We start from the raw sequence: 14355 nt of genomic DNA on the forward strand, positions 1-14355 counted from the left end.
GGAAGTGTATTCTCTTACATCAGCAAATGTGTATTTATGCAGAAGCGAGAAAGCAACAACAAGTGCTGCCAAGAGGAAAGCAAACAATTTGTGCTTCGACAAGCTGGTCATCTCTTGGTCTTCTGTGCTCTTTCTGCTTGAACCTTCTTATTTACGTCTCTGTCTTTCTCTGTCTCTCTGTCACTCAGTCTCTGTCATTCTCTCTCAGTAATCCTGTGTGTCCACTGAACTAAGGGCAATGAAGGGATAAGACTAAAAGTAGACAAGGCTCTCCAGTTTGAAACACACACACACACACACACACACAATGAACTTGAGCCCACATCAGCCAGGAGACACATCCCTATGCCACTGCAATGTACACCCATCTGAAAATAATCTGGCCCATGGGACATTTGTACAGGAATTAAGAGGCTGATTGAGGAGAAAGCCTGGACCACAAACAAACAAACAAACAGCACAGGTGGGAACACAATATGGGTCAGCCAGAGACTTTTCTGCCTGTCTTATCTTCCCTCTTCCTACTTAGAGGGACTCTAGAACCACCCACTATGCCTGTCTGAAGATGCTCTTATGTCCAAAGTCTAGGGATGGTGACATCAGAAAAGGTACCCTGGGTTTGGTCCCTTTAGTGAGTTTTCCTTAAACTTCCTCCTTCTTCGCCTTCTATGGTACAGCGATGACAGGAGAGCCTTCAAGTTGGTAGAAAAACCAGGCTTCCTTCCTTCCTTCCTTCCTTCCTTCCTTCCTACCTTCCTTCCTTCCTTCCTTCCTTCCATGCACACTTTAGCACCAACTCAAGAGTGCCTGTCATCCAAGGGAAAAGCACCTAGCTTACTGAGATGAGCAGTGAGCAGAGAGGCAGGGGACAGGGACTCCCTTGCAGACGGATGAATGAGGGTGCAGCCAGCCAATCAGAAAGGAATGCCAGGATGAGCCACCTTTGCTGTTCAGAGGCATCAGTTTCTAGCCCCACCTTTGCTGTTCAGAGGCATCAGTTTCTAGCCCCCACCTTTGCTGTTCAGAGGCACCAGTTCCAGCCCCCAGCAGGCTGAGAGATTATTCAGCCTTCACCATCCTCCTGTCTGTGTTTCCTGCCCTGGTTTATTTTGCTTTTCTCCTTGACCTCCCCCCTCTGAAGCCAATTAATGATCTTATATGTCACCTGATCCTCCAGTAAAAGTTAAACGAGGAACAGGCAACATTCTTAATAGCAACTGCTTTTGGACAGAATGCCAGCCATGTTACAGCTTCCTACTGGAGGTTTATCCCCAAAGGCCTCTGAAGAATCTATGAGCCAAAGTCTGATTCTTGATGAAGCCGGGGTGTGCTTAGCAGGCAGTGACCACAAATGGATGGACTGCCTGGCTTGTCCTATAGATGTCTATGTATGTGTTTATGTGGGCAGAGTGTCATCACACTTTTGACATCCTCTTTCAGGGGAACTGCCTTTAAGGCGTCAATTTAAAAAACCAAATCAGAAAATGACCTTGAAGAACAAATACCCAACAAAATAGATGTGTCAAGGAACAGAATCAGCAGTGGTTGTTATACAAAGCAGAGAAGTACCCAGAACCTAGGGCCTGGGCACGGCTCCCATGTCTCCCAAATTGAGGGAGAGAGGAAAGAGGGAGATAGGGGGATCAGGAACCCGTTGCTTACTGAGGTCATGGGGCCTATGGCTCTGTGTGAGACACCAAAGAGAACCAAGAAGGAATGCGGGCTCCTTTCTTACCCTACAGGTGGTCTCTCCAGGTCAGGGTGGAGGCACATGAGCGGGGCAGGGTGGGGAAGGGCTCTCTGGCGCTGCCCACGCTGTACCTGCTCTATAGATAAATACAGGACTTTAGTGGCCATGGCTGGTCCCTTGGCACTTTGTTCAAACATGAAAACATCCCCTACATTTTCTCTCTTGCTTTAAAAACAAAACAAAATACAACATATTCCCCCAACATACAATGCTGCTGTGTCTAGACAAGGTGATTTTGATAAAAAACTAACTGGAAGAATCCGCCCACCAAGACTATGAGGACACCAACCTCTTTGGGAGTCTCCTGATGACATCGGTTGCTGTTCCACCACAACTCTAGGGCAGCCACAAGGCAGGCGAGAAGGAGGCCAATGGCCAAAATGCAGAAGACTCCAGCAAAGCTGTGCAGCTTAAGGGATTTGCCATCAGCCTGGGCACTGGAATGGCTGGTGAGGTCACAGCGGCCTGTGTGTGGCCACCACTTCTGCTTGAGCACATCCAGGTCCCCGGTGTCTTGCAGCTCCAGGATCCTTTAAGATACAACACAGGTCAGTCACAGCCATTGACTTCATCAATTTAGCCGTTGGGTCCTGTCAACAGCCCGCCATGCTTACCCTTGAAACATTATAGCAATTCTCAGATTCTTCCACAGTGCATTCTGCACCCAGCACCCAGAGTGCTCCTCTCAGAACATAGACTGATAGGTTTTTTTCCTGTCCCTTATGAACTAGTGGCAAAAGGTTTAGTGACTAACTATATCAGGTCCCTCACATGGATTTCACAGAAAGTGCTCAGGATAAACTTGGGACACACTGACTTGAACTAAGCAAGTCCCCAGAATGCAGATTTAGTATGCTCACAAACATTAGAAAGCTGTCAGTCAAATTTTAAAATCTGAAAGTCAAGCATCCTTAATCCAAGGATCTGGAATCCAAGATACTTCAAAATTTGAAACTTTTTGTGTATCTGCATAATAACACAAATGGAAAATTCCACATTTGACCTCTTATGTGTTAATAAACACAAAATTTGCCTCATGGATAAACTTGTTTAAAACATCACATAAGATTACCTGTATACTATATATATGTATATATATATATGATACAATTATATATGATATTCATATATATATATGATACATATGAACCATAAATGAATTTCATGTTTATACTTAGGTCTCATCCCCAAGTTATCCCATTATACACATGTAAATATTTCAAATTGGAAAAAAATCCAAAATCTAAACTTTTCTTGTCCTATCCATTTTGGCAAAGGGAAACTCCATTTGTCTACCTTGTCTGTCCTACCAGGATTCATGTTACCCTTCATTATTTCAGTTAAGAAGATTCTACACTGTGCCAAGAATGATTCTCAATGCTGCTAAGCTTGTAGTCTAAAGATACAAATGTCAACACTAAAACAACAATGACTATCAGTGTTAGGACCAATGCTGTGATGAACACAAGGAAATGAAGCCAGAAGTGCCAGGGAGACACACATGTCGGGGGTTTCTAACTGGTGGCTTAAAGAGGGATTTATGGAGGAGACAACAGTGAGGTAAAACCTGAAGGACAATGAATTGTGAAACAACTCAGGATGGTCTAGTTGTTTCTGTGTGTAGGGTGTTTCTATCCTCTATGTTTACCAGATCTTTCTGAATCCGAGAAGCCAACCCTCTGGGATTATTATTACTTTATTGTCTTACTGTACAGAGAAGGAAACCAAGGCACAGAGAAACAAAATACCTTCCCATAGCCACTTTGAGGTTGGCAAACACTGAAGCTGGAGTATGTGTGAATATGATTAACTATGAAGCAGTTAATCAGCTATATCACAGAAGTGAGGCTATAGAATGGTGAGTGAGGAAGATGAAGACATGGAATGATGAGAGCAACACAGACAGACTGAGATGTGAGCTCTAACGGGGTGTGAGAGGGAGTCTGGGTGCATAATGGTGGGATAATTCACCGTGGTGGCTTCTACCATTGGGGTGGTTTGTGCATTCCTTCTCTAACCTAGAGCTCTACATAGTGAGCCTACCAGGTATAATGGGTGGGTTACAGATTCAAAATAGAAAAGCCCTTCCATCTGATGAGTAGTTATTGTTGAGTTTGGTTCATGAAGATGTATTTAGCTCACATGTGTGTCCCGATAACGAATTGCAGGAGCTCAACCGGAATGCTGTGTAGTCTCCGTACTGGACTTACATCTACAGGTGTGAGGCTGGGCCCACATACCATACATGGATTTACATCTAAAGAATAGAAAGGGTGACAGTACCCCAGGCCCTATGGCTATTGTGGGTTTGGCATGGTGTAGCCTCCTATTATCTGGGAAGGACCCAACTCAGTACAGAGTAGGCTTTGAACTCATCTGTGTGTTACTGGATAAGGGCCAAATCCTGCTAAGCCTCATTGATTTGTGGTTCCCATTCTAATGAGGAGGGTAGCAACTTTTTATGTTTTTCATGTGCAAGCTTAGTAGATATCAAAACAAAGGCTACCTGTTATCAGATATTTGGTCTGTCAATGAATGTGCGAATGCATTTATTGAATAAGGAAAACAAACTAAACTGGAAGGGCCATGAGATTGTAAAAACATCCAGCAAGTAACCAGGGCAATGATAATAACAAAAGGCTTAGAACATGGCCATGCCTGGAAGGACATAGTCCTGGAGATGCATTTGTGTGTTTTGTCGCTGTGCTCTAGGAATGTCCCTGAGAACATTCTCTCTGTAATGACACAGCACATGATGAACAGAACAGCTAGAGTGTCCACCTCACTATCTCCCATGGCTTTGATCATCCAGAAAAGCCATGTGGCTATGTAGGATGAGCTTAATATAAGTTACAGAAGTGACACAGCTATTCAGACTGCCCGGGAGGCTAGTAACTGAACTACTTGCTCATCATGAAGAAATCAGAGCTCTGTGCTTATGGATACAGACATGTCACTAATAGAGACTATTTCTAATCCAGATTTGGCACTTCTCAGCCCCAACTCTCTCATCACCAATATCTGAGATTACATAAAGATACCCATCTCAGTGGCCATTCTCACAACCTGGCAGTAGTAATGGAGTTCACAAAGCTAGTCCGTAGTTGTGCAGTACAATGGCCATAGTGACCAACTTCTTATCAAGTCAGTCTTCCCAGGAACCACCTCCTATTGAGAGAACACTGTGGGGACAAATCATTTACACTGCTTGAGTCTGCCCAACTGCATGCAGAGCAGTGTTTAATATGCCTGTCTTACTTCCTGAAGGTCTGAGCACAAAATCTACCTGACTTTCCCAAAGCTGCAATTAGAAATTGTCAGTGCTGTTCTTCAGCTCTGGGCCATTACTGATCTGGGAGGCCATGATCTTTCTGTGACAATAGGCTGTTATCCAAGGTCAAGTTCTGACATGGGAATCGATAAGGCCCTTGAAAGACCATAGGTCTGATCTCCTCAGTTTCTGGGCAGCATTTGGGATGCTACTTGCATTTTTTGACTTTTTCTCTTTTCAACTGTATGCATATTGTATGGAACATCTTATGTCGAGAAGAATACAAGTCAATTTATAGGAAAATACAGAATAAAACAAACAACCAAACAAGAGGGTATAAATATAGAAGCAACAGGACAAACAAGTCATGTGCACAGAGTGCCTTCAAGAACGAGGCTAAGCTAATGTACACTGTAACAATCTATACTCCTACTTATGAGGAACCAGAGCGATAATAGCCATTTCCTGAAGCCAGTTGTTCTATTTTCCAGACAGATATAATTGCAGGTGCTTTGCTTTATTCAATAGTTGTGGAGCCTGCTACACAGTAGGTGCTCAATAAATGGCTATTAAGTTGCTAAACATTTATTGAATGCCCACTCTGCATGCTGTGGTCTACAAAACTGTTAGAGCACATAAACCCACACCACACACACTTACACCTGTATCCTAGTCTCTGCCAAAGCAAATAAATAGCTTGATTCCTAGGATGAAGGGAAAGACAACCACAGAAATTCCAGATAAGCCTAGCATCTGCTAGTTATACAGTGTGGGCCTTTATTCAAATTATATAGTATTCTCCCCCCTGATTTAGCCCCTTCATTTCTTTGAGGCACATTCAAGCTAAAGGCAGTTTGCAATGGGCTTGAGCCTCATCTAGACTTGCCGACAGCAAAAAGTTAGAACTAAAGACTTCAGAATTCCCCTAAAGGGGAGATAATTGTTTGTTGGAAGGAAAAATGCTACCAGCTCATAGGGAGGCTGCACTATATATGGAGACATATAACAATACGGCAGGATGTCAGCACAGCCCTTGGAACCCATAGTCTTATGATGAAACTAAGAGGGGTAAATTATTTCTTGAAAAAAAGCTATGGAGTCTGAACATTTCAATTTTGTTTATATAACCACTGGAATGGGAGGGAGAGGCCACAGAGTCCCAAGAGGAATTTTCATAAAGACTCCATAGCAATGCAGTAGAGAGATCAGTGTAGACCTATTCCACAGCTAGCCTCCTCTCTGTACCTCACACCTACTCTCATGCTGGCTGTGGCCTACTAACCTATAAAGTCATAAAAAGGACATCTAACTCCTCCTACAGTAAGCATTACAGCCTGGATGGACAGGCATCCCTACAGTCAGGAGCCAAGGAATACCACAAAGTCACATAACACAACAGAGCTCACATAAAATATTTATTGGGAAGGAAAACAAAAAAGGAGGGTGGCTGCCTCTGCTTGGGCAAGAAACAACAGAGAACTGAGCATAAGGAAGAACTTATATTGAGTCTCTTGGGGAGGGACTTAGAACTCTTCAGGGTGAAACTTTCCAAGGTGAATATTCTTGGGGTTTCAAGTCAAGAGACTGGACTTTTTACTCTGCAGGGTGGGGGGCAGGGTCGAGCAGTTAGAGTGTTCTGTGGGTGGAACCTGACAGTTGGATGTCCACTTACTTCTGCATTAAACAGAATGGTAGTGGAGGAGAGCAGAATCACTTCTCCCTGACTCATGTCTGTCTGTTCCATTTCTAGGATTTTCAGTTTTCCTTGAGGAGTTTCAGCTGGCCAAATATGGGTATTCCCAACGGCATTGCTGATCTGACTATTTGACTACACACTAGAGATAAAAGCTTTCTAGCCAACATCTCTTTTTTCTTCAGTATATTAACAGTATACTGCCTCATTTCTGCAGACTTATAAAAGAAAACTGAGCAGTGCTAGCTCATGGGCCTCCAACTTCCCACTAATGGGTCCCACACATCCATGAACAGTATCTTGAGACTCACTGGATGTTTGGGTGTTGCTGCTACATTGGCCTTATGGGTTTCCTCACCATCTGCTCTACAGAGATCTTTGCAGGATAACTGTCTGTGCAATCACCTTGACCCTCCCACCAAAGAAAATCAACATGCCATTGTGTTCTGAATCCCAAAAATAAACCACACTTTTCTTCACACCTTCAATTTGAGCCAGTGAAAAATACTTCCTCCTCTTTTATCACTGCTCTCCACTCCAGAGGGCAGAGAAAGAAACAGGGTGTATACTTAATGAAGTTCTGGAGAGAACATAAAGCCTCACTTGCCTTAATTGCTCCTACCCCTTCAAGTTTTGCAAGCATGCTACTGACGAGACAGGTTGCACACCCTCCCTCTCAGCCTTCTCTGGTGGAGTCAGGCTTACTGATCCTGGGCAGGAGGATCCAAACTAGAAATCCAGGATAGGACAGGAGGGTAGGGTTTCTAGATTCAGGACCAGAACTCAGGAGAGCTGGAAGAGCAAGGCCCAGAACTCTCTCCTTTTCTCCCTGAGTTGCATACAGGGTGGAAAACAGATGGTCTTCAACAGCTCTCCTGTATCAATCTGGATATGCTTTGGGTGGGTAATATAAGGATGCTGGAATTCACGTATTGATTAGGCAACTAGTGGCTATCCCTAAGCCTGCCACTGAAGGGACTTGTTCATGACAATGTTGTGGATACCTCTTGTTGGTTTTGATGGGACAAGGCAGGGCCTTCCCTTAGAACATCCTCAGTGACTGCTACTGTAATGCTTTCAGTCAGCAGGGTGCCACATCACAGATATGTGCAATCTGAGGGTCCAAGGCTAGACCTCCCTAGAGACAAGAAAGAGTGTCTGGGTACTAGAAAACAATCACTAATTTACCCATATCCCTCAGCTCTACCTTCTCTGCTTAAAGCTGGACCATTCAAGCCATAGGAACTACTGTGACAGAGAACCAGCAAGAGAAAAGAAGAGGGAGTAGCACTTAAGAACTTCATGCCCAGGAGTATAGAGCTAAAAGGGCTCAAGGGACAAACTCATGTTAGCAATCACATGGAAGATGAAACAGAAATGCAAAGCAGACATGCTGTATTGCTTTCTGATGGACCCATCCATTCAGCTAAGTAGACAGGAAGTTCTATTTCTTCCACTTCTTAATATGCCTGAGTCCCAATTCATTTAATTATTGCTGGCTTTGGAGTTGGATTGGCTCTCCTACTTTAAACCCAACCATATTGTTAAAATGTAATTCAGACTTTCTGTATTATATCAAAGAGCCATTGATATAAGACAAAAACAACATCAAAAAAAAGACATACATATATGGGGACTGTCATCCGTGTATATTTGATTTTTCTAAAACTCTAATCTCCTTTATGTGTATTATCTTCCTCAGGGTTGCCTTTTCCAGTATTCATACACATAGAAGTTAAGAATTTCTGTGCTAACATTAATATTTCAGTTTTCTAGAGACAAAGGGATTTCTTGACAGTGATCTTCAACTGCTTCAGAAAGACAATGTGGATTCACTTTCCCAACTCTGCCTGATTCGACTGGATACATCTAAACTGCCCCACATCATCGACCCCACCTGACAGGCACCATCCTAAAACCAACTTGGAACTACATCACCCGACACATCGTCAGGCCAAGAAACTGATACAGTACATCTTCTACAATCTGATCAGAGCTTCAGACAAGAGCTTCAATCAAAATCAGAAATCTAATCCAGAACTTCAGTCAAGCCTCTCCTGCAAAACGACCTATTTAAGACTCTTGTTATACTAACAATTTTTCCCACAGGTCCCCATGATTGTCATCGTCCCACTTCAGCAGGAAGTAACTTTGAGAATTCCACGTCCCCTCTCCCTACTATTGACATAAAAGGATAGTTTACCCCTGTTAGTGTAATTTGCAATTATTTAGGGTTGGAACCGGAAGGAGGTATTCAGACTTAGGCATCCCTTTCGGATAAGTTTAGAATTTAGGTGGAATGGATATGTTTAGTTTAGGATAAGTAGATTATAACTTAATTATCACCCTCTATGTATATATGTTGTATATGTTTGAGTTTGTATCAAATTTAAATCTTCTATTTAGACTAAAAGGGGAATTGTAGGAGTGAACCCCACAAAGCTACCCGCCCAACAGGGCGGGGTCAAGGTAGAGATAAAAGGTAGTGAAAGGAAAAGGGGCCTCCCTCTTTTTCTCCTGGAAGCCAGCCACGCTTCTAACTCCTGGTATGTGCGACTCTCTCTCTCCCTGATAAATAAATATATTGTTTTTCCCTATATAGCCTCGATTATTCGCTATAACCCACACATTTCATGGCTCCACCCACATTACTGCCTTCCTGGAAAAGAACCATGAACTTCCTCTTTTCATCCCAGTGCCTATGTGAGACCCAGGAGGAGGTGTAGAGGAATCATATTGGTGCAGGTAGTGCTTAAGAAGGCTAGAGAAATACTCATATGTCATAAGAGGAGGCTATTCCTCTATCCCAGCTGTCAAGGTCCCCAGGCCACTGGAATTGTCTTAATGACTGTGCTTACCTCTGGGAGAACAGGTCCCTGTAGGGGCTGCCATGCTGCAGGGCAATCCCGTAGCCCTTGCTGCTGATGCTGTTGCCGATGACAGTCACTGAGCAGTCGTCATCTGTCAGGGCTGCATACTCCACCACGGCCACATCCCACAGAAAGGCGTAGTTCCCCTTCTTGGCCTGAAAGATCCAAATCACCATGAAGTCCAGCATGGGTATTTGGCTACAAGATTTTCAAGCAGTGTGGTATCTTAATGGTTGAGTTTGAGGTGCCCTTTTAAGTGGTCCCACTTAGACTGCACAGCAAATTCTCCTAGTATTTTCTGACGTGCAAATATAACACCAGTTGATACAACCATCTTAGTAGATCCAACTGCAGTTCATAGAGCAGGTGGAATAGAAGAGCTGGGGGGTGGGTCACATAGACATTGTCCCATTTCTCACATTATGACATTCACCCCCTGAGAGTGAAGAAAGTAATGCTCAAGGAACTAAGATTTTCAGAGCAGAACTGTAGGAGGCACATGATACCACCACATGGTTGGGGAAGAATCTTTTTCCTGCAGAATACAGATGTTTAGGGACTGTGATAAATTGTGTCCACCAACTTTTATTAAGCACCTAACTGCTAAGTCCTGCTTACCATGAACATGAGTATGGGTTCAATGTCTCTGGATGGTCATGATGGGATACCAAGCAAAAGAGCATGTTAGAACCAATGAGCCAACTGATGGTTCAGTAACACACAATGCTTCTGTCACTTGCCTTTAACTGCATTTACATGAGGATAATTATATGCACAAATACATGCATTCACTTGCAAAGCACACATGTTTGCCTTTTATAGTTTTTGCTGGCAGGAGTTGGAGGGATTGAAACAGGATCTTCCTATGTTGCCTAGGTTGGCTTTAAATTTGATCCTCCTGATCTAATCTTCAGAGTGCTGGGATTATAGGCATGGAAAACTGTGTGTGCCCAGCAAGCCCACATACATCTGTGCTGTGCTGTGGTGTGTGTGTGTGTGTGTGTGTGTGCATACCCGTGCACACGCGCATACATATTCATGCCCACAATTGTGCATGTTACTCCTACAGAGGAGAAGGTTTCTTTTCTTTTCTTTTCCTTTTTTTTTTTTTTTTTGGTTTTTACGAGACAGAGTTTCTCTGTATTGTTTTGGAGACCGTCGGTCCAGCCTGGCCTCGAACTCACAGAGATCCGCCTGCCTCTGCCTCCCGAGTGCTGGGATTAAAGGCGTGCGCCACCACCGCCCGGCTAGAGGAGAAGGTTTCTATATAGCATTAGTACTTGCAAAGAGTGTGATGGTTGCAGATTCTTCCATTGGAGGTCTATCCACATCCCCAGCAGAAGTTCTACCCTTTAAACCCTTCCATAGCAGACACTCAGTTCTATCTTAAGCCACAATTCTAACTTTGACTAGAATTTGGGCACTGGGGAAGAATGTGCACAGCTTTTCTTCTTCAAGGCAAACATTGTCACTTGGCTTTCCTAAAATACCGTATAACATTCTATCAGAGGCCGTGTTTCCAAAATCTGTTGAGCACAAGGATGCTTCTTACCCTGTTGGCCCTCACACTATGGCTCACAGCAGATCTGTAAAGCATAGGTATAGCATTGGTAATAGGGCTGAGGCACCACAAACAAAATTAAACCAAACTGGCCGTCTGTAGGCTTCTTGGCATTGTCCAGGGCATTATTCTAGTTCCTGCTTTGGTTAGCTTTTCATTTCTTCAAGAAGTATATGCATGCTCAGGCAAAAATCAGGTCTTTACTTCTCTGGAATTTTATGTTTCTTTTGGGTGGGGGAGATTAGGAATTGAGAAAGGATCTTATTATGTAGCTCAGGCTGGTCTTGAACCCATGATCATCCTGCCTTAACCTCCAAAACAATGGGATTACAAGAATATAACACCACACCTAGCAGGATTTTTTTGAGACCCTGGGTGCCAATGATCCAAAATGTCTTATTTGCCCATCATTCTTTCCATCAGAAATATTTGTGGGTAGAATGTGCTCTCTGGCATCAGGAATTGGCTTCTTTCTCACAACCTTGTAAGAAATGACATACACCTATACCACCCATTTCCTCTCACCTGGGGAAGCAATTCAAATATCACACCAGGGCATCGTTCTTGACCAATCCAATCTAAGACATCTTAAAATACTTTGACCCAGGTTGCAATATTACACACATCTCTCTCCTTCCACATTGGAGGATAACAGGCTTTGTAATATTTTTCCGCTGGCAAACAAGTTTTTCCATGAAAAGATATAAATTTTCAACCTCTTAGTACCGAGTTTATCTACAAAATGTTAACTTATGACCTAATATTTGGCTTTAGTCAGACTAGAGAGCATTTCACATCCATGCTCGCAATTCAACATGACAATCAGGCACGGCTATTTGTACGATTTCAAAAGGGCATGCCATGTTGAAGGAAGAATTAAGATCAGCTTCCTTTCTACCTCTCAAGTGATATTACAAGAAGGAAAAAAAGAAAAATGCTGGCTCAGGCCGACTGGAAACTGACTCTAGAAAAATCCCTTCAGAGGGGTAGACATCTGGAGTCCTTGAAGACATGTGGGGAAAGCCTGCCTTTATATCTCTGTTGGACTAAGCTGGGCAGAACACAGCATCTGAAAAAACATGCTGGTAATGCCCCTGCCTCTACTCCATGCTACACTCTAAGACTATTCTCCACTGGTAAGAAGTTGTCTTCTTGAGCACCTAAGTGATCCCAGAGACTCAATGACCCCATTTGCAAGTGCTGGCTAAATTAACCAGGGTCTTTCTTGTTTGCTTGAGGAAGCATGTGGCTAGATCCCTGGTCTCCATGACAGCATCATAGCATGAGGAGTAGTGAAAGGTAATAGGACATGTGTTGTGACAGAACCCAACTGTAAAGGAGCAGATTCTGTATCTCTCTGTACAACATATTCTCAATCCCCCCCCCACTAAATTCCCATTTTGACTTCCTCAGAACCCCCATAATCTCATTGCCCATTCTCTCAGCCTGATGCTGAGAAAAATGTAGCACCAAAATGTCCTCTTCGGGAGAATTTTCTGGACCTTGCAGATATCTTGATAATCTTTCTGGTGTATCATCAAGGCTGTATGAGACACAAATCATCTTCAAGAGACTGTGCAATCCTAACATTTTAGAAGTAACTGAATGACATCAAAATGGCTAGAGAGATAGAGCAGCCAGTAAAATCCTGTGGAAGCATGAGGACCTGCATTCACATCCCTGGCACCCATGTATAACGTCATGGATCTATAATCCCTGTGCTAGGGAATTAGAGACAGGATTCTCTGTGTGCCTTGGTGGCTAAACTGTCTAGCCGTGTTAGTGAGTTCCAGGTCTCAATGAAAGAGATTCTCTTTAAAAATGAGATGGAGAGCAATTGAGAAAGACACCTGGTAATAAACTCTAGCCACCACACAGACATACATGCATGCACATGTACACATGTTAAGGCATTCATGACAATCATAGCTCTGTAAATTTCATGCAAACCCTATTCTTGATCTTTTGTAGAATTTCTGTCTTTCACTTAAAAGAAAAACAAAACAAAACCAGGATGCCGTTTCTGTAGGGTCAGATTAAATTTTCCATGTACATTCTAATAATTATGAGTCTACATCCTTATTTGATGCTGCTTGGACACAGGGTTGGCTCTATCATATGGGGACACCTTACATTTCAAGTTTCTGAACCCCAAAAGAGCCTCTTCTATTTTTCCTGTTCTCCCTGTCACAATCACCTTCCCTTTCTTTCTTTCTCTCTCTTTCTTTCTTTCTTTTTTTTTTGAGTGTTTTGTTTGATTGTAAAATATTCCCCACAGGCATGTGTTTTAGGTATCTATTTCCTAGCTAGTGGTTTTAGGATGCTTTGGAACCTTTGTAAGCTGGGGCCCTGATGGGTGAATAAGTTACCAGCAGCAAGCGCAATCTTCTACCTTGCTCTTCACTTCCCGGCCCGCTGTGGTGCGAATGTCCCCCAACACATGCCACTATTAACGAGCTGAGGCACTCTGTCATTCATCCCCAGAGCATGCAACCAAAATTCTCTGTATCAGAGAGTAAAACAGTGTCCCTTCCTCCAGTTGTCTGTATCGCAAAAGTGTGAAGGTCACTCATCCACCAGCCCAGTGTTCCTTTCACTCTGTTCCCTGATTCAGCTTTTCCTTCCGACATCACTGTCTTGTCAAGTCTCTGGTTTCCTTGGGACGGTGTGTCTACACTCTTCCTTCATTCTCCATGCCTGAATCTCAGTTTCAGAAACCTCTCACACTAGGATACAGTGCCAATTACTTATTTTCAGTGACTTTCAATAAGGGATGGTTTTTGACTCTTGAGAAGACCATATGGAAATAGGAATTTAGTCTGTTTTCAACTGTACAACTTTCACATAGAAGATGAGCCAAGTCTCCTCCCTACACTGTCCCAGAGTCCCTACCCTAAATGTCCCAATAGACCTTTGAATTCACTATTTTTTTAAATTTTATTTTCCAGTTTAAATTTAAATAAGAAACAAGGTTGCTTCACAAGTCAGTTCCAGGTCCCTCTCCCATTCCCTCCCTTCCTCCCGTGCCCTCCCCCCCCCCCCGTTATCCCCTCATTTCTCCAGGGAGGGTGAGGCCCTCCATGGGGGTGTGCATAGTGTGTCATTTCATATAGGGCAGGGCCTAGACCCTTCCCCAAGAGTTCAGGGTGAGAGTGCACCTCACATTGTTCTATGGGAGTCCAAAGTCCGTGTGTATACTTGGGATGGGTA

At 43.4% G+C, this 14355-nt stretch overlaps 1 protein-coding gene across 5 annotated transcripts in view; it reads right to left on the reverse strand.

The window, feature by feature from the left end:
- The window catches only part of Grid1 (glutamate ionotropic receptor delta type subunit 1), a 703193-nt gene that overhangs the window by 10190 nt on the left and 678648 nt on the right, over positions 1-14355 (reverse strand). For 4 of the 5 annotated variants that reach the window (XM_040747685.1, XM_040747682.1, XM_040747684.1 and 1 more), the window contains 2 exons: positions 9573-9739; positions 2040-2280 (listed from right to left, as the gene is read on the reverse strand). In XM_040747685.1, coding sequence (XP_040603619.1) covers positions 2040-2280; positions 9573-9739 — 408 coding nt within the window. Of the gene's footprint in view, positions 1-1735; positions 1827-2039; positions 2281-9572; positions 9740-14355 lie in introns of all 5 variants that reach the window. The other variant, XM_040747686.1, reaches the window with a different exon arrangement.

Source organism: Mesocricetus auratus, unplaced genomic scaffold (genome assembly GCF_017639785.1).
Source record: "Mesocricetus auratus isolate SY011 unplaced genomic scaffold, BCM_Maur_2.0 Super-Scaffold_100006, whole genome shotgun sequence".
NCBI lineage: Eukaryota > Metazoa > Chordata > Mammalia > Rodentia > Cricetidae > Mesocricetus > Mesocricetus auratus.